The sequence below is a fragment of the Pempheris klunzingeri genome, chromosome 10, assembly GCF_042242105.1.
Source record: "Pempheris klunzingeri isolate RE-2024b chromosome 10, fPemKlu1.hap1, whole genome shotgun sequence".
Lineage (NCBI taxonomy): Eukaryota > Metazoa > Chordata > Actinopteri > Acropomatiformes > Pempheridae > Pempheris > Pempheris klunzingeri.
Genome location: NC_092021.1, coordinates 2,664,644 through 2,690,639, shown reverse-complemented (window position 1 = coordinate 2,690,639; position 25,996 = coordinate 2,664,644). Strand labels below are relative to the sequence as shown.

Genomic DNA, 25,996 nt, shown 5'->3' with positions numbered 1-25,996 from the left:
CTCTAAGGCATCACTCTCTCAGGACAGGCTGTTCGAACCATCACCAATTTTATCTTGTAGAACAAAGGATTTGTGAATCTACTGCTGCCTCAATCAGTTAGGTTGTTTGTTAATGTGTGACTTTGATGTGTGAAAAGGTTAGTTCAGATCTGACACAATATTTGTGTAATACATAATAACAGAAACTACCCAACTGAAATAGTTGACGCGTCACTTCTTTTATCTTTGAGCAAGTGCCTGCGTTGCCTAAACATAACCATAAGTTATGAAATCAGTAATAACGCTTTAATTACTATGGGCACGTCATGTAGGAAAAATGAAAAAAGGACGGGCAGGATAGCCTACAGCGTTAGGGTTAGAGCAACTAACTGTTATTTCAATCGTTTATCACTAATCTACAGACTGTTTTCTGGATTTATTAATTAATCATTCAATGTCAAAAAGTATTTTTTTAAAACTGCCATCCCAGTTTCAAAGAATCCAAGATGATGTCTTCAAGAAATACAAAATTGCAATTAGAAATGAAACAAATCAAAACAGGACATACTAACTTTTGAGAAGCAAATTTCTGATGAAGCTTCATTTGACAAAGCGATGTCTTTTTTGTGGGAAACAAGTAGCTTGTAGCTGTGGTTCAAATGCTGTATGTTTGATTCATTATCTTTTCTGTCTGTATGTCTCTCTGCAGTAAACAGAGGGAACAGTGGTGGTGTCAGCCATTACAAGTTCATACCTGCATCAAACCCTGTGAGGACATTATTATAACCTTTATGTATTTTGATGTGCATTTCCAGGCAGCGGTGTGTAGCAGCAGAATACCCGCTAGTTCAACCACTATAGACAGCACAAATATGTTTTACTCCATAAACATGGCTTAAATGTGCCAGAGAGGTAATCAGACAGCCCCTTAAAATTAGACAGATGTTATCCTGAAAACGAATATGAGTTGAACATTTTAGTCTTTAAATTGGTTTGAAAGCACACTGAGCAAAAACAAAAAGAAAATATGATAAACAAGAATGGCACTTGTAACCATGGTAACTGTGAACAACAAAGATGGCAACAGCTTAGAAAACTAAATAGAAAATGACAAAAGTGAGACTAAAATGTCTTTAGATTTGATCAGCTTTAACATAACATTTTGACATAAACCAATTTGACTAAAATTAAACTATAGGCTATACATTTTCATAAAAAAAACTCAAAATCAAAATCTGGTGCTAAAATGAACACTTACTTTTTTGCTCTAGAGAATTCCATGTGATTTAGAAGGGAGGAATCACATAATCCAATGTCATACATTCATTTACAGTTAAATATGTTTATTTAGTTTTAATAGTCTTCGTACCAACTATTAGCCAACTACAGAAACTAAACACAGAAAAATTTGATTCCTATAAAATGTGGACTGTACATTTAACCAGATTAAAGTTAAGTCTACCACATTGTTGGTAGATACTGCAATTTCTCTGAGTAGTCACTGAAGATTATTAAGGCAGAGAGCATTATCTGCAGGTTATAGGTATTTTGTGGGTTATTTTTTTAATATTTTTTTTATTTAGGGAAAATAATCACCCTGACAAGACTTAAAATGCTTTAGAGTTTGCGTTGTGTCTGTAGGCCCAATGTTGTGAAAGTAACTTAAAAACCACAGAATCACTTTTAACAAGCATTTCATTTCTCCCTGTACTTGCTGGCCTCAGTGACCCTGGCTGATAACGGTGGGTGTGACAGCTGATGCATCAGAACCTCTTAGAGGTCGTTCATTTGGACGCTAGATCCAGTAGCTCAGCATCTTCAGTGGGTGTGTGAATGAGACATAGGGTTGTGTGACTGTGCAGGTGAGCATACAACCTTAAAGGGTAACCACAGTATTTTTAAACCTGGGCCACAATTTTACATATTTTGGGTGTTGGCACAAACATTTTGGAATTGATCCAGTAAATCACCTCAGGGGCAACCTCGGCCGATCAAAGTATCCATCCATCCATTATCTTCCGCTTATCCAGGGCCAGGTCACGGTAGCAACATGTCAAGCAGGGCATTCCAGATGTTCTTCTCCCGAGCAACGCTTTCCAACTCCTCCTGGGGAATCCCGAGGCGTTCCCAGGCCAGATGAGATATGTAATCCCTCTAGCAAGTCCTGGGTCTGCCCTGGGGTCTCCTCCCAGTGAAAGGTGCCAGTTAAACCTCCAAAGGGAGGCGCCAAGGAGGCATCCTAACCAGATGCCTGAACCACCTCAGCTGGCTCCTTTCAGTGTGGAGGCTCTACTCTGAGCCCCTCCTGGATGTCCGAGCTCCTATCTCTAAGGCTGAACCCAGACACCCTACGGAGGAACTAATTTTGGCCGCTGGTATCCACAATCTCATGCTTTCGGTCTTCACACAGAGCTCATGACCATAGGTGAGGGTTGGAACGTAGATTGACTGGTAAATCGAGAGTTTCACCTTCCAGCTCAGCTCCTTCTTCACCCTAACAGACTAGTGCAGTGCCCACATTACTGCTTACACCGCACCAATCCGTCTGTCCTTCTCACACTCCATGCTGTAGGTCACAGTCTGAGGAAGCTAACAGAATCACATCATCTGCAAAAAGCACAGATGCAATTCTGAGGTCTCCAAATTGGACGCTGTTCTGAGATCCTGTCTATGAATATCACAAACAGGATCTGTGACAAGGGGGCAGCCATGGCGAAGTCCAACACCCATTGGCGATCAAAGTATACACTAAAAGTGCTTGTTTTTTACAACTGACAGGCTCAAATTGGAAAAGACCCCTACAGAGATAGACCTGTAAGATACTGTTTGTTTCACCATAAACAGCCACTACTGTATATCGCTCTCTTCCTAGTCACCGAACTCCAGTGAGTAAACATTAATTTTATCCAGCACAACAAGGGAGTTGCCAATCTAGTTTAGATCCAAACTAACCCTTTCAAACACAAAAAGTGTCGAGTTCTGTTCTTTAAAGATACTGTTTTTGCCAACTGAGTCTGGTGGCTTTGAAAGGAGAAAATAAAAGGACCTTACAAGTCTATCTCTGTAGAGAGATAACAATCAATGACAAATTCCAAATCTTTTTGTACCTACTAATCATTTAGACACCAAATATGTAAAAATGGAGCCCAGGTTTAAAGATGCTTTGAAATCATGCCACTGTAACCTACACTAAGCTGTTTTGGCTGCTCATCACAAATGTGTCTAACAAATGAAAATATGATGTTCACGTGCTGCCTTTCATAGTGGGGCATATAGTAAATCTTCACATTATATTTCTCCAACAACATCAGACAATCAGAGAGTTTGCAGTATGTAGTATGCTATATGTGTAGTTGCCATACTGAAGCTTTGCTGGGCAAAAACACGCTTCAAAAAAGTGTCTTGTTCTTGTCTGTTTCAGAGGACGATGCTGATGACAAAGGCATCATAACAGGTAAAACACATCCAACACCATGATAAATACATTATATGATGCCATTACAGAATCATCATTCATCAGGGGAAGTGACTTCTGTCTTTCTCCTTTCATCAGAGCTGGAAGACATTTATTTAGGTGAGTGGTCAGACTCATTCAAATGCATGTCCAAGCTGTATATTGATCACTGCTGATCAGTTTGTGAGTTTTGTGCTGTTTTCTAAAATCCAATGTAATGCACAAGGTAAGTAATTTGCTCTTTTTATGATAAGTGGATTATGTATCCATGGGCTTTATCTACTCTATTTAACAGCAAGAACCAAACATACCGAAGGCTTGACAACATCTAAATCGATTAGATGCATTCTACTTAAGGACTACTGTATTGTCAGCTTCATGTAGTTTACGTATCAGGTTCTGGACTTTATTCTGATCTTTTGGTGAAATATTATATGAATATCATTTACACAGCTAATGAACTGTAATCATGAAAGAAGGAGAACCAAACAGACACTTATAAACAGACAAATAGGCAAATGAATTGTATTTTAAGGAATTATCATATGTTTTAAAGTAAAATCTTATAATGAAAATAAGCTAGTACCTGTAGCTCTCAGAAAGTGCAAGTACAAAATCTACTTATCTGTAGTTGCTTTCCACCACTGTTTAATGACATCAGCAGCAGCTTGATAAGAAGTGGTTTGGTTCAGAGAAACATGATTTCTGTAAAGACACAGAGATCACAGACTCCATTTAGTTTATAAATCTTTCAAAGATTTTGTGTTTTTAGAAAAGAACAGGTGCACGGCCTTTGCGTGATGCATGTCAGGGTAGAACATGGAAAAACAAAAGGCAGTCCCTTTAACAAGCCATTACTATCAGATGTTATCAATGTTATTTAATTATGACAGACATAATAAGGAAATATGTATTTATTTCTACACTTTCTCTGATTAGTTTTCATTTAGGCATTTTATATCTTCCAGTAAATTGATTGTGTATTTTAACTGATTACTTGTGTACTAAAAGGCTAAACTCACTTTAAACATGAGCCCTAGTTCTGCATATTTTGGGTTCCAAATGTAGGTACAAAATGTTTTGAAATTGACATTCAGCCAGAAGCCACAAACAGGCCACAATGGCTGTAACATGATTCTTCAAGTATGTCTATATATAGTATATAGTGCTTGTTTTTGTCACTGACAGGCTCAGTTTGTTGGGCCCAACACAATATTTTTGTGTAATCCACAATAACACAAACAAACTGTCAAAGGTACACTAGCAACTCCCTTGTTCTTCAAGGTAAAATTAATGTTTTTGTCAATGGAGTGTGGTGGCTTTGAAGAGGGTGACATAACAGCTGACAAAAAGGATCTTACAGGTCTATCTCTGTAGGGATCCTTTACGTAAGGGATAATGCCTTACGAGGTGTCCATTATCAGGAATCAATGGATGACTCAGACACAGGGAGTTGTTAATTCATGATTATTGACAGCTGGGCGGGAATTATCCCGCTTATATCATGGACATTTGCCAAAGATAAAAAATTAAGACCATTCATTTATATTTTCATGCGTTTTTCACAAGCTGTAACTCAGTTTACCTCGTAACGCCTGAGGGTCTGACTAACACATGGATCACTCATCATCATCCCATTGGTTTTCATGCAATAGAAACGTTGTTCACTCCTCCAGTAAATAGGACAGATTAGATGACACGTGGTAACAGGAGATATTTATGGTCCCTCAGCTCATACATGCTTTTGACTCATCTGTTAGCCCAAAAGCTAACATTGAGTATTAACCCAGACTGTGGTTTAAATAATGTGGACTTTTTTGATCAGGAGCAGTTCAATAAAGGGATGTTGCAGCCATTACAGCTTGCTTCATTGTGCCAGAACATGGAGACAGGACATAGTCATGGAGAGATACTACTACTACTAGTCAATGTAAAAATAGGGCCCAGTTATCCTTTAAAGCAAAATTTTGTTTAGCAAAATAATGTGTACTTTAGAGTACAGAAAGATTATTGAATTATACTGTTTTATTCCTTTAGATGAGGATGACTCTGATATTACGGATGGAATCTACCTGGGTAAGACACATTGAATGAGTGAATGATTCATTCATCATCATTCATTACATTATCATTTACATTATTTAGCGTCTTTGTGGTTATGTTTAAGCACTCACAGGTTTGGGTTAAGGTCATGGTCTTTGATTAATATTGAGAAAGTCAAAAATAATTTTACTGACCTGTGTGCTTTTTCTACCACATGTGGGCATTAAACACCTCCATCTACTGTATATATGTATAGATATAGATATATTGATGAAGATAAATTGTATCAGTGTGCATATCAATATGTGTGACACCAATGTAATACTTAAAAATAGCGCTATTGCAACAAAAAGGCAGTAAATTAATGAGTCGTGCTTTTCACTCTCCCCAGCTGGTTTCCGTCGGAGTTTCCGTCTGTGGAGGAGGACGTCCTTCAGGAGGAGACGACAGTCCTGCACCTCCTGCTCGCCCAGCAGCAGTGCCCTGTCCACACCTTATGAGGAGGTGACTTTGTACCAGCGCCCCCCGCAGGAGAACCACCGCATCATCATCCTCATCGGTGAGACAGGAGGCTTAAAGCCAGTGCCTGAAACTTACCGATCAAGACTATGAGCTGCAGCAGCCCTTATAAATCCTTCTTTAAACATAAAGACCTTTGTCAGATCTCACTGACAACTAAGTAGTTTCTAACTCGTGACTTAATAAATCATCAAAACTTAAGAAATGTGTCAACTACTATAGTGGTAACGTAATTCTGTTGCTAGGAACCATCTGAAGCATCGCCAATCAGGAGCAATCAGCAATCAGTCTGTAGCATTGCAAGTTAGCATAAATTCCAAACATGGCAGGACAGATGCTATTATCATTGTAAATGTGGGTATTAGTTTTATTTCTGCAGTCACGCAGAAATTAGTATTCACATGGTTTAGAATGAGAGGGAAATATCTGATAATGCTAAGCTAACTGACATTATTTCTATTTTAATCAGATGTCAGATTAGAATAATTTCCTGTGTTATTTTAGTAAAATGTAATTTCCTCAGTCAGCTTCTGACTGTTAACAATGGGTCCTACATTTGTTTTCCCCCTCTGAACAGGTGCTTCAGGGGTTGGAGTAAAAGAACTGAGGAGAAGACTCATCAAATTGAATCCTTCGACCTTCCAAGGACCCGTACCTCGTATGTCTGCACACACACATTCAATATATTCATTAAAATTTGTCCACAACGTGTTTTACATTGTATGTCACATGGAGATAGGAGATTGAATCAACTAATTATGTAATGGTTGAAAAGACAATAATAATGTGGTGGTTTTCATTTTGTACGCATTATTATGAGAAACCTAAAAGAACATTAAATGAAAGGGAACAAGGTAAAATACTGATTCAGAATCTTCAGTTCAACATGAAGAAATATATATTGAATTTCACCAAATGAGAGGTGGTCAATGTGGTCTCTGCAGCTCATTAGTCTACGTTTTGGGTTCATGGTGTTGTAATTACTGGTTGTTGACTGGTTGTTGACCTGTCCTTCCAGACACCACTCGTCCAATCAGAGCAGTGGAGCAGACAGGAAGAGAGTACCACTTTGTCACCAAAGAGCTGTTTGAGTACATGGTCTGTAACCACAGGTACCCTTCTCTTCTCTTTTCCTATGACTATTTACATGTTTTACAGTTGGCATTATTTAATCTTTTGTATAGTTTTAATGGTATTGTGGCGTTGGCAGGGTTGTGCCGCAAAGACTGATGGGTAGGGTTGATGTGCTTTGGGGAGAACCATGAGTTAGATGGGCATTGGGTTCAGTTACATGCTCTGATTTGTTCTGTTATTGGGTGTTCAATAAAAAATGTTTTTCTGAAGCAATACTGGTTGTTATTGCCTAAGAATTCAGCCATTTCTGCTGTCAATGACCCAGACGCTCACTACATTGGTGACTTTGCTACTGGATGTCGATAAGCTAATTGCCTTTGTACAGGCCGAAGCAGAAGCGACGTACATGCTGGCCGTACACGCTGGCAGAGCTGATGGCAGCGCTAGCAGAAGCGGCATAGATGGTAGAGGTGGCAGCGCATACACCGGCGGAATCAACAGCAACGCTCACTGGCAGTCCACCCCTCTCTCCACTCCCGTTTGTGGGGAGGTGACATTGTCAGCCGTGCCCCCAGAGATCAGCCGGCGAACTACCATCAAGCTGCTGCTCTACAATGGGGAAGAGACAGTGGACACTTAACTGCTTCAAGTTCTGTTGGCTGCACAGCTCAATGCCTGGACTCCTGAAGAAACTGCTGGACATGTTGCCCTCTCGCTAGAAGGAAAGGCACTGTAGGTGCTGAATGACCTCCAGTCAGAGGAGCTACGAGCCTGAGTAGCAGTAAAGGCAGCCATCCAACGCCGTTTTGGCCACCGTGTCTATATTGATGACGCCAGAGACCGCCTTACCAGACGTTGGAGAAATGTTGGAGAGCGCCTGGGAGCCTACGCTGTGGACCAACCTACCCTCTCTCGCTAGGGTCACCCCAGTTTTAGCAAGGCAGTCCAAGAGGAACTCACAGTCCAAGCTTTTATCCGGGGTCTTCAGCCTGAACGTCTCTGAGAGCACCTCCACCTGCATGCCCCGACCTCCTTGTCAGCAACCCTGTCGGAAGCAGACCAGATGGAGCATGTCCTGGGACCTGAGGGGTTTCGTTGCATTGACAATTGCCGAGTGAACCGTCAACAGTCAGTTACAAGACCAGTTCTGTTTGGCCAATATCCAAGACCCCTGTATCATTGGCCTTGACCTGTTGGATAAGTGGGGAGCTGTGGTGGACGTATCCAGGGCTGTCCTTTACCTGGGCGCTGAAGCCATAGTTCTCCACAAGTCCAATGAGCCCAGGCTAAGCCAAGTCACAGCATCACCGGCGACACCACAGCCATCGCCTACAGCCACCTTGGCGTCTGCAGCCACCCAGGCACCATCCCTAGAGACCAGAAAGGCAGTCGACGATCTCTTAGAGAGGTGTTGCCAGGGCTTGGATGAGGGACAGCTATGCCAACTGAAGGAGCTGCTGGAGGCATTCGTTGATGTCTTTGCTGCTAAGGATAAGGACTGCACCCACACAAACGTGGTATTCCATGACATATTCCCCATCTGTCTCCGGTCTCTATGTCTACCCCTGGCCAAGCGGCTGGCAGCTCAGCAGAAGGTGGAGGAGAAATCTCTTTTTACAATCTCTGTGAGCGGCTACCCATGAACTGGCCAGGCAGTCACTGAGCAAAGCTGGAGTTCAGCAGAAGAGGGCCTATGACCTGCAGTGTCGGGAGGAGGACCTTGTACCTGGGTCTCAGGTGAGGAAGAGAGGGCTGTCTCCGAAGCTTACCAGCGACTGGGTAGGTCCCTGCACCATTTTGGAGAGACTATTTGATGTGGTGTACTGCAGCTGTGTCAGCGAAAGAGAGTGGTGGTCCTCCATTGGGATCGCCTGGCACCTTATCAGCCACTGGACCCAGCTACCAGGCAGCCTGAAGATGAGGCTCAACCATTGTCCATCCCAGCAACAGTCCACGGCGAGCTACTAGGAGATAATGCCGGCCTCCTCCGCACCTCAGGGACTTTGTTGTTAGCTGAAGGATTGCTAGGGGCAGCTAATCTAGCTAGGTGGGGGCTGTGTGGCGTCGGCAGGGCCGTGCCGCAAGGACTGATGGGTAGGGTTGATGTGTTTTGGGCAGAACCATGAGTTAGATGGGCATTGGGTTCAATTACATGCTCTGATTTGTTCTGTTATTGGGTGTTCAATAAAAAATGGTTTTCTGAAGCAATACTGGTTGTTATATATGTTACAGTATTTTGATTAGGAATGTTCCCCTGTAACCATATTTACAGGGGAGGCCATTAGTATTTCATTTTACATTAGAAATTTAATTGCTGTTATGTATTTCTAACTATGTGCCATTTTAGTTTAACTGCATTTGTACCCATGCATGTTTATGTGTGCTCAGGTTTGTAGAGTATGGGGAGTACAAGGGCCACCTGTATGGGACCAGCACTGATGCTATCGATGAGGTGCTAAAACGAGGACGGATGTGCATCATCGATGTTGAACCACATGTGAGTATCATTAAAAAGCCAGTTAGTACTAACATGCACCTGATTTTCCATTATGCTTTAATAATTTGTCTGGTATGATCCTGAAGGTATTAGATTGCATTTTAAGTGCTATTAAAACAGGTGTTAATTCTAAAATCATGTTTATCAGGAAAGAAATGCAGTGAACACATCTGTTAGCCCTCGGCACGATGCGTTTTGGTGAGAAACACTGAATGTAACCTGAATCTCTGATTACAAGAAAAGTCCACAGAGCACCTTTAAGTGATCTCCTGGTCCCAGATGAAAGCTGATTGTTTACTTGAGCCCTGAACTGGAAAGAGATGGAAGTGAGACATGTTCAATATATTCCAAAACTATGAAAGTGTTGGTTTTTATGATACAGTTAGTAGATCAAGTTATTGGTAAGTAGCTAGCTAATTCAACAAAAGCACTCATGTTAAAGAATAAAGGTTCTGTTATTATGTATTTACTGTCTTATAACAGTAAGTATAACAGTAAATATGTCTTAACAAATCTTATAAAAAGACCCAAACCAACAACACGTTGGTCCTTCTCTCAGTACTGACTACCTTCATGTCCTGTACACAGTTTTTATCTGCTCAGTATAGTTTTTATCAGATCAATAGATGCATTTGTTTGAGGACTGCAGATGAATACAGTAATTTCAGATGTGATGCTATACTATACTGCTGATACTATTTTTAGACCATCCAGTCGCTGCGGACGAAGAAACTGAAGCCCTATGTGATCTTCATCAAAGTCCCCAGCCCAGAGAGACTGAGACAAACCCGGAAAGACGCCCGGATCATCACCAACTACACCGTCAACAGAGCATTTACAGTAAGAATGCAAATATTACATCCAAAAGCAGCAAGTGTAGAGACATCTAGACAGAAGTGACAGAAAGTGCAGAAAACTGACTGACTGAGAGAAGAGCAAGTGTATATAGCAAGTGGTGAGAAAAATACAAGCAGCCATTCAACACTTGCCAAAGCCTGCTGCTTCCTGAGTCCTTCTGCTTCTTCTTCTGCAGGAGGATGACTTTGTTGAGCTGGAGGAGGCGTCATGGCTGATGGAGGCTAAGTACAAACAGTTTTTCGACAGCGTGTTGGTGAATGATGACCTGCAGGATGCCTGCATGCAGCTCTGCTCCATCATCCAGGATGCACAGGACGAACCACAGTGGATACCTGTCAGCTGGAGCCAGGTGTAGAAGCACGGAGCTCCCAAAAAATGTATTTCACCCACACAGGCGTGGTTTTGCAGGACGTAGTAGCGCACGCTTTGGCAAGCTCTGTGATCGCCTCAGCTGGTGCTCTTATTTTAGTCTGATGAAAATGCGCAGTTGGACTGACTAACTATGGGATAGTTATATTTCTAAAGTTTAAGAAATTAGGTAAACTAGACTGAATAACACTTGCATACGATATGAGATCATTTTATTTGATGCATGTTAAGAATGAAAGCATACAGAATATACTATTCGTGTTTTCATATATTTTCCATATTTTGGCTCATACCTATGTACATTTTCCAGTATAACATTATGATGGTCAATTTGAGAATTTATCAACAAAGTCATTTGAAAACCTGAGAAGTCTGTCACAGTTGCAGACATCCCAGCAGAAAAAATCTTCGTGTGTCTTTGTAAATCGATGTTCACAAAAAATTAGAAAATCATCTGTTTGAAGTTTCAATTAGACAGGAGGTCTCGGTTATGGTTTCGCTAGCTTATCCAAGAAAATGACAATACAATCCAATAGGAGCCGAGGAGAATGTGCATCAGGTACACAGCGCTGTGTGTGACACAGGATGTGTGGCACCGCCTCCAGGTGAAATGCCAAGTTTTTTGTCCTGTAGGAGTACAGGAGGGGAGGACTGGACAAAATGATGAGAGAAAGACCAGAATGGGGAGGAAATAAACTATGAGTGATGAGAAAGAGGGAGAGAAAGAAGATGAGAAGTGTTGGATAACATGCAGAAAAAAGCCAATGAAAAAAGAGGACAGAAAAGAGGAGATGTAGGAAATAATTAAGACCTGGATATGAGACAAATGAGAGGAGAAGGAACAAAAGAGAAGAAAAATTATGTCATGTGCTTGGAATTTACATTAACATTCTCAAATACTATTCAGTTTGTAGTTTATGTAGATATATTTCCTGAGGCTGGAGGAAGAATTTCACATGTCGGTTGAGTTAAACCTCAGGGAGAATTAATTTGTTACAAACACTTACAAACTCTGTAACTGAAGTAAGGAAAGCATAAAGCCCTTTACATTGTCTTTTTATTCATTTTCAGTGTTTGAAGCATATCCACTCGAGAGGTACCTACTAACTAACTTAAGTACTAACACAAAGGCTAAAGGAAGTAGCACTTTAAAGTTCTGATCTGTAATACTTTTTATTGTGGTGCTTCATTTGTAAACCCTCCTACAACACTGACATGTATTCAAAGGATTCTATTTTTTAACAGCTTTTGCCGATAGGAGGATTCCTCAAATGTTTTTACGCACTCTTATATCAAAACAATGCTATGAGAGCTGTGAGAGTAAAGTTGTGACCTTACAGAGATAGATAGATAGATAGATAGATAGATAGATAGATAGATAGATAGAAAGAAATTGATAACTTACTGTTCATTTAAGATTGAGATTGGATATGAATAAGATAGAGATTATAAATATGAGTAAGAATAATTTGCCTCAAAGTCAGAGGTCTTCCTGTGCACATGTAAGATGTGGGAAATCACTGCTACATATTGAAACGGGAAGATACAGAGATGTACGTGAAGATGAAAGAATCTGTGAATAGTGTGAACTAAATGAGGTAGAGAAATAAATTCATTTAGAAGGCATGAAAGAGACACTCCTCTGACTTTATTATATATGGATCACAAACTATTCGTTTTATAAACTCAATCAAGTGAACAGTGTTTGGCACTAATGGATGCAGATGTAGTTTGCATCTTGTTTGAATTTGTGGAGGCCTACTGTGCCTTTTACTTAGAGGCTGTGTTTTTGCATTTGTTGTATTCCCATTGTAGGATATTTCCTGCAGTGTTATTTGTGGGAATTTTATGTTTTTGATCTATGTTTGGATGATGTTTATCTAATGTGCTGTTAGTTGATAGTGGGTTAACATGCCACAATGTTTGGTTTGTTGTTAGTCAGTGCCATGAGGGATGGGTCATGTAAATGACCAGACACAAATGCTGGTCTACCCCACATAACATTAGTTATGATGGCTGTATGGGTAGTTAACTCAACTGACGCATCACGAATAAATGTATCTAAATGTATTGTGAATAAAATTGTGAATGTGACTTCTGTCAACTGACATGATCCCATGCTACTTAACGATGTCATCAAACCACATCTTTATTTATTGCACACATTACATATTGTGCATTTAAGTACCGCACTGGACTAACTGCACAGATCAACAGCACCTGACTGATGACGCTACACTCTTAAACTCCACTCAGTGTAGGTTTAACTCTTTACGTTTCTTTCAGCCAACATCCTGCTTCTGTGCAGCTGAAGACTTTCCCATCTGATGCTCACAGACCCACAGGCAGCTTTAATAAAAGCGTGACACAGGGACTGGGAATGTGTACAGTATGTGTGCTAATTAAAAACCAGGATAAAATTATCTGGTTAAGTGTCTTCTTCTCTTCCAAAGGATTTTCTAGCAACCCCACCGACCCACATCCCGCCCCTCCCCCACCCTCCTTTGTGTTTGTCAGGTTAATCCTTTGCAGCACAGATGTAGCTCAGTCGATTTAACAGGAGGATTAGTCTCTTCTCACTGCATCATTCAGCTTAACTGTCATCATTACACATGTGGCAACAGAACAGGGTCAAAAGTATTCCACCTGTGTAGGGCTACATATCCGAATGTGTGAAAACATTTTATATGAATATGTTTAAGTGTCTGAATGTGTAAAAATGTTTTTATCTGTTAAGAGATCTGTAGCTGTGCATGACATTTTGTGATTTATAGATTTACACATTCAGACATTTCAATTCATTTGATGAAGACATTTTTACACATTCACACATTTGAATGTACAACCCCAATTCCAAGAAAGTTGGGATACTGTATGTAATGTAAATAAAAGCAGATTGCAATGATTTGCAAATCTCATAAATCCAATATTTTATTCACAATAGAACATAGACAACATACCAGATGCTGAAAGTGAGACATTTTACCATTTCATGAAAATATTAATTTGATGGCAGCAACACATTTCAGAAACGTTGGGACAGGGACAACAAAAGGCTGGAAAAGCAATTGGCAACAGGTCAGTGATATTATCAAAAGAACTCTGTGCTGTCCGAAGGTCACTAATGGATGCTCGTGATCTTCGGGTCCTGAGGCGCTGCTTTGAAAACAGGCATAATTCTGTACTGGAAATCACTGCATGGACCCAGACATCATTGTCTGTGAACACAGTCACAGTAATAAGCTGGAGGGACCAGAGTTCAAAAACCTGCATCTCTGATGATATGGGGTTGCATTAGTGCCTATGGCGTGGGCAGCTTACATATCTGGAAGGCACTATCAATGCTGAAAATTATATAGAGGTTTTAGAACAACATATGCTCCCACCCAGACATCTCTTTCAGGGAAGGCCTTGCAGATTTCAGCAAGACAATGCTAAACCACATACTGCATCCATCACAACAGCATGGCTTCACAGTAGAAGAGCCCGGGTGCTGAACTGGCCTGCCTGCAGTCCAGACCTTTCACCAATAGAAAACATTTGGGGCATCATAAAACGAAAAGAAGACCCAGGTCTGTTGAGCAGCTAGAATCCTGCATCAGACAAGAACAGGATTCCACTGCTCCCCCAAACCTCCAGCAGTCTCCTCACTTCCCAGACATTTACAGACTGTTGCTAAAACAAGAGGGGATGCTACACAATGGTAAACATTTGAGATGCTTTTGTATGTTCTGTTTTGAATAAGAGATGGATTTATGAGATTTACAAATCACTGTATCCTGTTTTTATTTACATTTTACACAGGGGTTGTTTTCATGCAGAATGTTTTCACACATTCAGACATGCTGATTACAGTTACAATACTCTTGACCCTAGTTTGTAGTGAGTAGCAGTAAGTGTTGGTCAGCGTATCATAACATAGCAGATAATATGAGTTAGTGGAGTCACGGGAACGTGTGGCAGCACCATATCACAAGATATTCCTAAAATAAGATATTGTATTATTAGTCCCACGACAGGGAAATTTAAAATATAGAATTTACAATTATATGTTAAATTGTTGTTTGTAAGGTGAAATAACAACTCCCTTTTGAAAATTCTGCATTTTTATGTCTCATGTCATGCTACAATATTGAGTGAGGGTAGTGGATAGTAGTAGTTTTAATATTTAATATATTATTCACATTTTTATCATTAAATGCGAATGAATCGCTAATTAGTGTTTTTGCTGTTATTGTATAATGTATAATCATTCCAGTTGCACACACCAGGCTCTATATGTACAGTGTGTGTGTGTGTGTGTTGTGCATGTGTCTAATAGGATTCAATGTGTTGGCCTGGTTTCTGTTGTGTGAAGGTTTTACCTTTGACCTGTTAACCCCACACAAAACCGACACACCTGCTCAATGAGCCATCCAACGTACCAAACTGACTGAACTGTATCCATACTGATCGTCTAACAATAAACTTTTACAAATAAAAAACATGTTAAATTAGGGAATTGTCAGTGGGGAAAAACTCGAACATCAAAACTATATTATTAAACATTACTAACATGCCCTTTTCTTAAAACCCTCTTCAGGTCAGAATGTCAAAGAGTCAAGTGACAAAGACACTACAGTTTCCCACACCTAACCAAGTTTGGTGCCTAAACCGGACCGAATTCGTAAACATAACCTTTTGTCACATACTTAACGTAACTAAGTTATTTGCTTGCTCGTGGCTCCTCATCTATCGTATAGGGGCTGCTGAAAACACTCATAAACGTCTATGTCTGCTGACCGACCTGGTTTTGTTTCTGGAGAGTGACTGGATCAGTTGAAGAAAACAGAGCAGGCTGAGGGATTATTAGCATCTATGGCTACTTCAGAGCAGTGCCAGCAGGTGACATCACATCTGATCGACCAACCACAAAGCTCCCAGAAGCTGTCACGGCTCAGCACATGATCCACCTGCCACTTTAAGCCCCGGACAAGTCTCAAATCTGCAATTGAGCCTCCTCTCCCATCTGTTTCTCCTCTCTGCTTTAACGTATCTCTTCACTTCGGATTGATGCTTCAAGTTTAAAGATTTTAATGTCCAGGAGGCGTCTTGAATCCAACTTTTGGGATTAAACAAGTGCAGAGGACAGAGACATAAAGGGAACAAGGGTGAGCTGAGGGAAAGGCTCACCCTGAGACACTTTCTCTCAGCTTGATAAGATCAGACACAGAAGGGGAGTCTGTGATAGTCTGTAGTGTTTCCTCTTCACAGCCACAGGCCAAGTCAACTGCGCAGGTGAGCACTGATACAGACTAACTGAAATACACCTGTAAATACTTTTTTTCAAAGTGTACTTAGAAATAGTAATATAGAAATAGTTCCTCTTCTTGACATAAACAAAGTGTACAGTTAGGTAAGCAAAGACTTAGACTAGACTAAATCAGGTCATCCTTTAACCTCTTCAGTTCCACTTGTCTGCGGTGTACAAGACCAATATGCAACAGTCTACCCTACCCCTGGACATTGGCAGGCATGTGGAGTTTCAGAGTTTAAAAAGCAACAAAGTAACAAAGCAAAAGTAATGTTAAAAAAAAAGTAAGCAATCCTGATTTTAATTAATATTATGTGTTCTATAATTCCTATAAGAGCAACTATGTTGATTTATGTCGAGCTTTCCTGCCCTTGTGTAGTATATGATATTAATACTAACTTTAACATTAACTTTAAGTGTGTATATTGATAGATTAGATCATCTTTTTGCTCATTGTCATGAAAACGATCCTGATAAAATGCTCAGTAGAGCTGACAACTGAAACCTTAACACCATGGTATCTCTTTGACTTCACAGTCCAGCAATGTAATAAATCCTTAAAAACTTAATGTCCACATTCACCCTGAAGGTTTAATGATCATCATCAAACTGTTCACATCCTTGACATAAAAAAAAGCTTGTAAGCAGGTAGCAAAATAAAGATATTATGTATGTGATGCGGGTATAAACTGTAGTAATAAATATATAAGGAGGTATAGACAAAGGTAAGTGTGTTTTCTGATCTGACACCACTATCAGCAGGATGTGTGGCAACGCTGTGGTTAAGGTTTTGTTTATGCATAAAACCAACTTGATTAGGTTTGGGGAGACATCATGGTTTGTCATCATGGTAGCGACATGTGTTTCAGTTTGGCGGTGTGGCTCTTTTCATGTGATGTTCTGTAACAAATCTGAGCAAACATGACACAGACTTTCCCTGAGCTCACAAATGCCTTCCTGTTCATCTAAGGGGGAAGACAGTACCTTTGTGTCTTGTCCAGCACATATCATAAGGTGTTGGCTGGTTGTAGTAGGAGCTGCCTCCTTGTGACTGGAGGACTCTGCCCGGATGTCCCATTGGGATGCTTTTAGTGCTCCTCTGTGATTTAGCAGTGTCCCTCATGGTCTTACAAACCAAACCCAAAGTGCCCAAATTTTTGGTACTGCCCAAAATCCAGTGAGAACCTGGTAGTCACAAGACGCTGTAGACATGTTTAGAAAAAAAATAAACCAAACTTGAAAAGCTTTAATTCCCATTACTAGGGGTCTCATTCTTTGGACACTTTGGACAGCTGAAATGTCTTCCTGCCAAATGAATGTAATTTGCAGTGACTGATATTTAAAAACTATTCTAAACTAAAACAATTTTTTTGCTGAGAGCTAGATGAGAAGATTGGTGCCACACTCATGGCAGATTCACTAGTCAGTTTACTTGGCTTAGCATTAAGACGTTGGTGAGACTAGGCTAGTAGTTTGATATTTTAGGGAATATGTTTAATTCCTGTACTGCTGAGAATTACATGAAATATTGACATCAGTCTCATGTCAGTACGGTAAATATGTAACTATGGCCAACAGCCTGTTAGCTTAACTCAGTACAAAGACTGTGAACAGGTAAACAGCTGGCCTATCTCTGTCCAAAGGTGTCACTATTATTACTATTAGTAGAATACAATAAAATAATGCACTTCATTGTATAACTAAGGCCTCATCTCAATGACATCACATCTTTTTAAAAAGTGGACTAACACAAACATAGTTCAGAGTGAGTATTCCTGACCCCCACTCTAAATGTGTCCCAGTGCATTTGCTCAGGGAAACACTGACACATGCAGCAAATGATGTTTGGATGGCGAGTCTCTAAACTTCTATTAAGTACAAATCAGTGAAATGGGAATGGCAACCACAAAGTTGTTACAGGCCGTTTCAAAACACAAACACTACATGTAAAATGATGAAAATGTGATTCTGCTTTAATAATCATTGTGTGCAATGCCATACTGCTGTGGCATAAGGTGTGTTAATATCCGCAAACTCAAGCTAAATGGATCTTGTTGAGTTTCCGGCTTTGAAGTCTGACTCAAATAACTTGACTCGATTGTACAATAAATTCCACCATTTTATACATCACACAGCCAAACATGAACACAAAACAATGTATTATGCCAACATACTGCAGTGTACTGTCAAGAAATCAGAACTGTCTTTCAACGTCCTTTGATACAAGTCTTTGTGGCTTTTTGAGCTTTGTTGCACCACCTGTTCTCAAAGCTCAGGTTAATGCAATTATCTCAAACATGCATCATCCCTCGTTAAACCTAAATCCTCGTTAACATTAATTGACTAACCCTAAAAAACCTCTTGAAAGGGAAATAGCCCATTACATGCTGAAAGATCCTCATAATTGACTTTATTGACATAAAAATAACAGTCCTTTTGAACCGCTGATCCTCTCACGCAGAAACATCACCATGCCAACCGTCAAGAGCAAGAAGAAGAAGCCAAAGAAGGAGGTCAATGATGGCGAGGAACAGGGAGAAGGTAGGAGATGACAGAGGCTTTACATGTAGCCCCACACAACACTGTTCTCTTTTACCATAGTTTATTCTTTTCTATCTTAACATGTTCTCCTGCAGTGGCTCTGGAGGTGGAGGATGGGACCAATAAGAACCACTCTGACAGCAGAGACCCTTTGACCCCAGAACCGCAGGATCCAGCACCACAGAAGAAGAAGAAAAAAAAGAGAGCACCTACTATTGGTAGCACCACTGCACCAACTGTTATTTTAGTTATCTATTTATTTTTTACACCAAAGAGGGAACCTGCTAGAAGGATAGCTGGGGGAGGGCAACGCTCCCACACCAGCACCTCAAGATTTGTTGTCTGTTTCAACAAACATAATTGGCCTTCTTGGCTCGTTCAGAATCAGTGGAGTGACAAGGACTGCAGTGGACATTTAAAACTGGGGAGCAAAATAGGGAAATATATGCAACAAGACAATAGGTGCAGTTAGAGCAAAATTTGCTTCCCATTCATTTCAAGACACATTTGCCTCTAGTCATGAAATGAATCTGATTAACTTTGACATGTGAAATCACAAAGCTCTCTGTTGTCCGGTCAGTATTCGGGGGAGACTGGCCTCTCATTCAGGACATTTTTCACTCTGCTAATTATTTTCTGCAATTTTTTCACTCAAATGGAATCATTTTGACCTCATGTGCATTTCCCTCTATTCACATTGCCCAGCCAGAGTCTACTCACGTCTTTGCTTTGACTTTGTGATAATGTAATAATAAAACCAAAGTGGCTAAGTTGTGCTCTATATTGATATTGAACCTTCATCTTCAGAGCTTTCTTATTGTTTGTCACATCAGATCAGGAAGCAGAGCAAGCTGACATGCCAAATGGTAACATGGCCGAGTCTGTCATGGGTGGAGAAGAAACAACTGTTGCTGTGACCAGAAAGACAAAAAGAAAGAGGTGAGAAAATTGAAATGTTTTGAAATTAAAGGCCTTTTCACTGTATAGAACTGTGTGCCAACCCAACCTCTGCACAACACAACTGATGCTTTCAAACACTTTAACAAGGCAAGAAATTTAACAAACTCTAAACTCTTGACAAGGCACACATGTGATCTGAAAACTATTCCAGGTGACGACCTCATGACGATGATTGAGAAAATGCCAAGCATGTGCAAAGCTGTCAAAGCAAAAGGTGGCTACTTTGAAGAATCTAAAATATAAAACATATTGTGGTTTGTTCAACGCTTTTTTGTTTGCTACATTATTTCATATGTTCCTTCATAGTTTTGATGTCTTCTATATTAATAAATGTAGAAAATAATAAAAATACCAGCGAATGAGAAGATATGTCCAAATGTATTGATTGCAATAATGTTTATTTTAAAACAAAAACAAATATTGTTAATTGATTTTGAAACATTTGGAACATTTCAATTGGTTTGGTTCTTTTCTTTTCAAACAACCTTTTTACTCACCTTGTGTCAAAAATCTTCTGTCTTGTATACATGCCAGGAAAGCAAAGGCGTCAGAACACTACAACAATGACCTGGGAGCAGAGGACGAAGATATCGTCACAGACGCCCAGTCCCCTATCCCCCAGCATTCCCTGTTCTCCGCTCCCCATGGGCATAGCCAACCGGTCGGCAAAGTCTTCGTGGAAAGGAACAGTGAGTGTGGATCAGACTGGGTGAAAACACAGTGAAACACCAGGCCTCCAGTGACTACATATACATTCAAAAGTTTAAGTCACAAGTAAACAGCACTTTGCTTGGACATCTTGCTTCCAACTCCGACAATTTTCTCAACCTCTGCTTCACAAATAAGAATCAGAATCAGCAAGACTTGACTGATCTTCTGGAGGGAAACTGGGTCACATTACCGTTGCTTCCATTCTAAAAGAGAAATATATATAAGCATAGACAAAGTATAGGAAAGTAGAAAATAAGAAAACAAGAACGCAAAAAATATAGTATGTGCATCATACTGCAATATATAACAAACAATAATCGTATAACTAAAATATAACTAAACAAAAAGTATTTCATAATATGTGCATCATACTAAAATATTTTATAATATATAGAAAATATAGAAGAGATATAAGAAACGTGTAAAAAAAAGTTATACAGATGTTGGTGTTTTGAGCAACAATACAGCCAAAACCAGTACCAGCACAAAACACTGTAAATAAAGTCATAAAAGTAAAAAAAAAAAAAGATAGGAAATGGGATGTTTTGAAAAATAATAGGAATTTTATTCATCATACTTTTTGTCCTTATGTAGTATTTTGTCCCATTTCATACTGTATAGTGTTGTATTTTGGGATGGCTTCTGGAAAAACTTTACTGTATGAAATAAGACATGACTTACTTTGTAACCAGTAGGTTTTGATTTATGTACTTACACTTTGTTTTACCTTGCAGAACACAGACGCTGCTGGTCTAGCTCTGCCTTGATCAGTTGGTTTGTTCGTGTTATCGGGTGACTTTGGTGTTTGATAGAGTTGGATCTGAACTAACCCTTTGAAACCCTTCGAGTTACACAAAGTCTGTTCTGCGAGGCATAATGACTGTTTTAGACAATGGAGTCTGGTGTCATTGAAGAGAGATTTATTACAGCAGGTCTGTCTCTGTAAGAATCCTTTCCATCTCTTTCCAGCTCTTGAATTTACTTTGATCACCTGAGGTGCTCTACAGGACCAGTTCCAAAACTTTTTGTACTAAGCAACATTTTGAACCCAAAATATGTCAAATAGGGCAGAGGTTCTGAATATCAGCTTTCTCTTTTAATGTTTTGAACAGAGGCCGCTGTTTAAATGCTCAGTAGCAACGAATACATTGGCATTGTGCTGCCTCTGTAATCCATCAGAAGCTGTGCTGTTGTCTATGTGGGTCACTGGCAGCTGACCTCACCTGAACCACCAAATCTCCTCAGGCACTTTCCTCTGCCTCACCGGACTAACTACACTCTCAAATATGACCACAGAGCTCATTTATGTCAGTGTTCATAAAAATTTTACGACAGATATTTTGACTTGTCGTGTGTGTGTGTGTGTGTGTGTGTGTCTGTGTGTGTGTGTGTGTGTGTGTGTGTGTGTGTGTGTGCAGGGCGTTTCCAGGCAGAGCGAGTTGAGCAGCTCCGACACTCAGACATGATGGATGACTACATGGACCCCAGACAGATCTGGACCACCAGAGATGTCGCAATGAGGGTCCACAGTGGCTTCAGGTCTGCACACACACATTTACACAACCACAAGACACAAACACAAACCTTTTTCCAGCACACCTGGTAGAATGGCAGTAAGTAAATGAAAATAAAAGCATTAGCATTAAAACATACTTAAGTATACCATGGTAAAAGTACTCATTATGCAGAATGGCTCATTTCATATACAATACAATATTATTATTGGATTATGATTAAAACATGTTGTCCTTTAATATAGCACATTTTTTATAAATGTATTCATATTTTATATTTATTACTTTATATACAGCAGGGGTCTTAAGAATTCCCCCCTTGGGATCAATAAAGTTTTATTGATTTGATAATATCATCTTTTATTACACAGCTTTAACAAATAAATCTGTTGGTCAATTACAGCATTCTACGGCCTGTTATTTCTGTATAGCAGACTGTTGCTGTTGTGTAATATTTTATGTCAAATGACTGATTTCTTAAGTAAAAAGCTGTGTAATAAGTGGGATAACCAACGCTCTATATCAAACCAAGTCCTCAGGATGTCACTGCTTCCATCATATATATTCCTCTCATATTTATTAACTTTATCTCTTGCATGATACATTTTATACACTATTTTATATTGGACTAAATGCAAATTGCAAAATGCAAAACATTAACATCTCTTGTTAAATTCCAACATTGCCCTAACCTTGCATTGACATCTTTGTCCCAAACGTTTCTTCTGAATTGCTGTGCTGTCCAAATGACTGTAAATCAAATGTTTCAATTAGATTTCTGAGTTGCAGATGCCTGAAACATTCTTCCTTAGTCAGACCACTCCTGCGGTGTGTGTTGTCCCTCTGCAGGGTGATTGGTCTGTTCTCTCACGGTTTCCTGGCCGGCTATGCCGTCTGGAACATCATTGTTGTGTATGTGCTGGCCGGCGAGCAGATGACCACACTGCCTAACCTGCTGCAGCAGTACCACCCACTGGCCTACCCAGCTCAGTCTCTGCTCTACCTGCTGCTGGCAATCAGCACTGTGTCTGCATTTGACAGGTCTGTGCATCTGTGTGTGTGATCATCTGTTATCACACACACAACAGATGGATGGATGTTATCTGTTAATGGATGAAGATTAACACTGATGTTGCTGCTGCATTTTAATCCTGTAGATGTTTAAGGTTAGGCTCATTTTAACTACTTTATATACTGTTAAAGCAATGCATCGTGGTCTATAATATCGTCATATATTAGTAACATTGCAGTCCTGTGAGAAGCCCAAATCTCTAAAAAGCGAACTTTTCATCAGTTTAGAATAACAGCCTGTTCTCAGCTTTGACTAGACATTTTCCAGCAGATCAGAGAGGGTTTGAAATTGTTTATTTAGTCTAAGAAGGAGGAAAATGATCTCAACCCATAGATGAACTCTTCATCCTTCAGTTTCTCACAAACATTCACAGTGAACACATTTGGAGATACAAAGTTTTCACTGGACAGGAAGTGGATATAAACTAAGTTGCAAAGTTACTAAAGCTGTCAGACAAATTTAGTGGGGTAAAAAGTACAGTGTTTACCTCTAAGATGTTGCGAAGTAGGTTTTAAGTATACTTTTGAGATATAGAGAGTATCTTGTATGTGTACTTAAAGTAATAATCTCAAAGATTGTCACTTAAATGTCTATTAAGTCACTATCCTATAGCCCACTCATTACAGCCCTTGTATTCTTTGGTATTACAAACTGGGTGCCCAGTCAACAGTCCAGGGGAAAATCTCAAGTGACATCCATCAGCCAGCAGTCGTTGGTCAAATGCAATAATGGGAATGGGAATGATCCCAGAAACAAAAGAAATAAACAAACAAATCATATTAAGATTATATTAGCCCCCACATGTTCATGTACCAATTCCTAAACTTTTTCTACCTACCAGTCTTTTAGAGAATACAAAATATAAACTACAAAATATGTACAAGCCATGCCCAGGTTTATAAATGCCAGAGTTCTTCTTTAAATAAACGTGTGGTCTTACCTGCAGGGTGAACCTGGCCAAGGCCTCCATGGCACTGAGAGGCTTCCTTACCCTGGACCCTGTTGCTTTGGCTTCTTTCTGTAAGTGAGACAAGACAAAAACAGGATGATGATGATGATGATGATGATGATATGAGTTGTAACAGCTCATCTCTCTGTGTTCAGTATATTTCATAGCCCTGATCCTGTCACTCAGTCAGCAAATGACCAGCGATCGCATCAACCTCTATCCTACAGCAAATGAAACTCTGTGGTGAGGCTGAACTCTACTGTATTATATTGCATTGTGTGTTTTATCATATTTTGTGGAATTGCACTTACCCCTACTTCCTCCAGGCCTCCAGGTTCAGAGGAGCAGATCCTGCGGCCCTGGATTGTAGTGAACCTGGTGGTGGCTCTGTTGGTGGGTTTGGCCTGGGCTGTGGTCTCCACTCGGCCAGACATAGACTATACAGAAGGTACTGTAGGTGGAGGACGTATGTTCTACTGTAAGTTACTTTTAGGTTCAAATTAAGACACGCAGAAAACTTTTAATGGACAGGGGTGGACGTTTTCTGTTTAGTTTACAACGTAAAAAGACTCCAGTGTAAGTAAAAGTCCTGCTTTAGACAGTTTAGTCCAGAGGTTCTGAACATAGGGGTCAGGCCCCTGTGTGTGTGTGTGTGTGTGTGTGTGTGTGTGTGTGTGTGTGTGTGGTTTCCATGATAATGACGTCTGATGGTCTTGTTCTTCTTTGCAGAGTTTTTGATGACAATGGAAGTGGAGGGATACCCAAAAGGAGATGAGACTCTGGACATCCCTGCCTGAAACCTTTCTAACCCCGTCTGTCTGTCTGTCTGTCTGCCTGCCTGTCTGTCTGTCTGTCTCTCTCTAAATTTGTTCTATTGTTCATGTGTATGTTTTTGTACCATATGATATGTAGCTCTTTGTTTACCTGAGTAAGGTTTTGTAAATAAAGAAACACAGTATACTGTCTGTACAGTAGCTGCTGCTCTGTGCTTGTTTGTTCACAGCGTCTGACCACAGGGTGGAGCTGCTGCTCTAACAAACAAGCAGCCGGGGAGGAGAAAGTGTTGGTGAGTCAGTTGTAGTTCACTGAAGTTACTCAGCATTAAGTTCTACAGACTGAATTTCAGTTGGAAACTGCTAAACCCAGAAAACTCAATAACGCAACTGTTAAGAACTGGATCATTTACGTGGCCCGTGATGAATAGACCTATTTCCTCAAGCAAGTGAGACTGTGTTAACACAAAATGTAAATTCAGAAGGTCTTTTTGCTCCTTCACTGTGCTCAGAGAAGCAAAGTGACTATATTATATTGAGGCCCAGTAGGTTCAGTAATCCACCTGCTGGTGGTCTGATGACAGAAGATTCCCAGGACTTGAGGACAGAGAGGATCGTGGACTCTGCAGGGAGGGAGATATACTTGCAGGACACCAATCTGAGGAAAATTCACATCACGAAGAGTTTTAAGAGGATTCATTTCAAACAACTCTAAACCTTTGAGTGACTCTGCATATTACAGCAGATATTACCCAGACTTCAGCTGGGCAACTAATGTACTTTCCTGTAAAAATAATTAAATCAACATTATGTAGGTGGTCTGTAACAAGTAAAAGTCCAGCATGTCAATACTTTTGTAAAAGTACAAAGGTATTGGCATGATAGATAGATAGATAGAAATACTTTATTGATCCCCGCAGTGAAATTCTGATTAGAATAAACTGTAGGTAACAAAAGTACAATTACTCATGCAGAATGGCCTATTTCAGAAGCACAACATATTACTGGATTAGAATTATTGATACATGAATGTGTAAGCATTCACCTACTAATGTTGCAGCTGGAAAAGGTGGAGCTCACTTTAACTACTTTATAATAATTTATACAACTTGTAATTTAAAACTCATAAGACGATTTTGTCCGTTCATTATCTCATTCACATCCTGCAATTGACTGAAATCACCTGAACGCTCCATTAAACTGATGGAGATGAATACCACGTAATAATCAGCCACTTTTCTCATAGTTTGCTGTTTCTATCAAAAATGCAAGGTCATTCTTATTACTCATAGAATTTATGTAATTTGGTTATCGGCGTCCTTTGAAAGTCACATTTTCAGAGTGTGACAGAAAAATCCCACTTTCCTATGGTTTCTCGGTCATCCTGTCA

At 39.9% G+C, this 25,996-nt stretch overlaps 2 protein-coding genes across 2 annotated transcripts in view; both read left to right on the top strand.

Annotated features, from left to right (window-relative positions):
* LOC139208584 (MAGUK p55 subfamily member 4-like) overlaps positions 1-10,779 on the top strand; it is a 43,421-nt gene extending 32,642 nt beyond the window's left edge. The window contains exons 10-19 of the mRNA XM_070838305.1: positions 689-747; positions 1,704-1,721; positions 3,401-3,433; positions 5,471-5,509; positions 5,868-6,035; positions 6,573-6,653; positions 7,014-7,107; positions 9,458-9,566; positions 10,272-10,406; positions 10,600-10,779. Coding sequence (XP_070694406.1) covers positions 689-747; positions 1,704-1,721; positions 3,401-3,433; positions 5,471-5,509; positions 5,868-6,035; positions 6,573-6,653; positions 7,014-7,107; positions 9,458-9,566; positions 10,272-10,406; positions 10,600-10,779 — 916 coding nt within the window. The remainder of the gene's footprint in view (positions 1-688; positions 748-1,703; positions 1,722-3,400; positions 3,434-5,470; positions 5,510-5,867; positions 6,036-6,572; positions 6,654-7,013; positions 7,108-9,457; positions 9,567-10,271; positions 10,407-10,599) is intronic.
* A 7,778-nt stretch (positions 10,780-18,557) lies between these two features.
* LOC139208798 (transmembrane protein 237A-like) lies at positions 18,558-24,630 on the top strand. The gene is made up of 10 exons (XM_070838540.1): positions 18,558-18,627; positions 18,723-18,845; positions 19,461-19,566; positions 20,122-20,276; positions 21,717-21,837; positions 22,662-22,853; positions 23,831-23,904; positions 23,989-24,076; positions 24,160-24,281; positions 24,563-24,630. Exons 1-10 carry the CDS (start codon positions 18,558-18,560, stop codon positions 24,628-24,630), a joined length of 1,119 nt encoding a protein of 372 aa, XP_070694641.1.
* Positions 24,631-25,996: the final 1,366 nt, after the last annotated feature.

Excerpts from the sequence above, each read along its gene's own strand:
- LOC139208798 (XM_070838540.1), top strand. The coding sequence starts at position 18,558 with ATGCCAACCGTCAAGAGCAAGAAGAAGAAGCCAAAGAAGGAGGTCAAT. Across the intron at positions 21,838-22,661 it reads AGGGTCCACAGTGGCTTCAG|GGTGATTGGTCTGTTCTCTC; the intron begins GTCTGCACACAC and ends GTCCCTCTGCAG. Across the intron at positions 22,854-23,830 it reads ACTGTGTCTGCATTTGACAG|GGTGAACCTGGCCAAGGCCT; the intron begins GTCTGTGCATCT and ends TCTTACCTGCAG.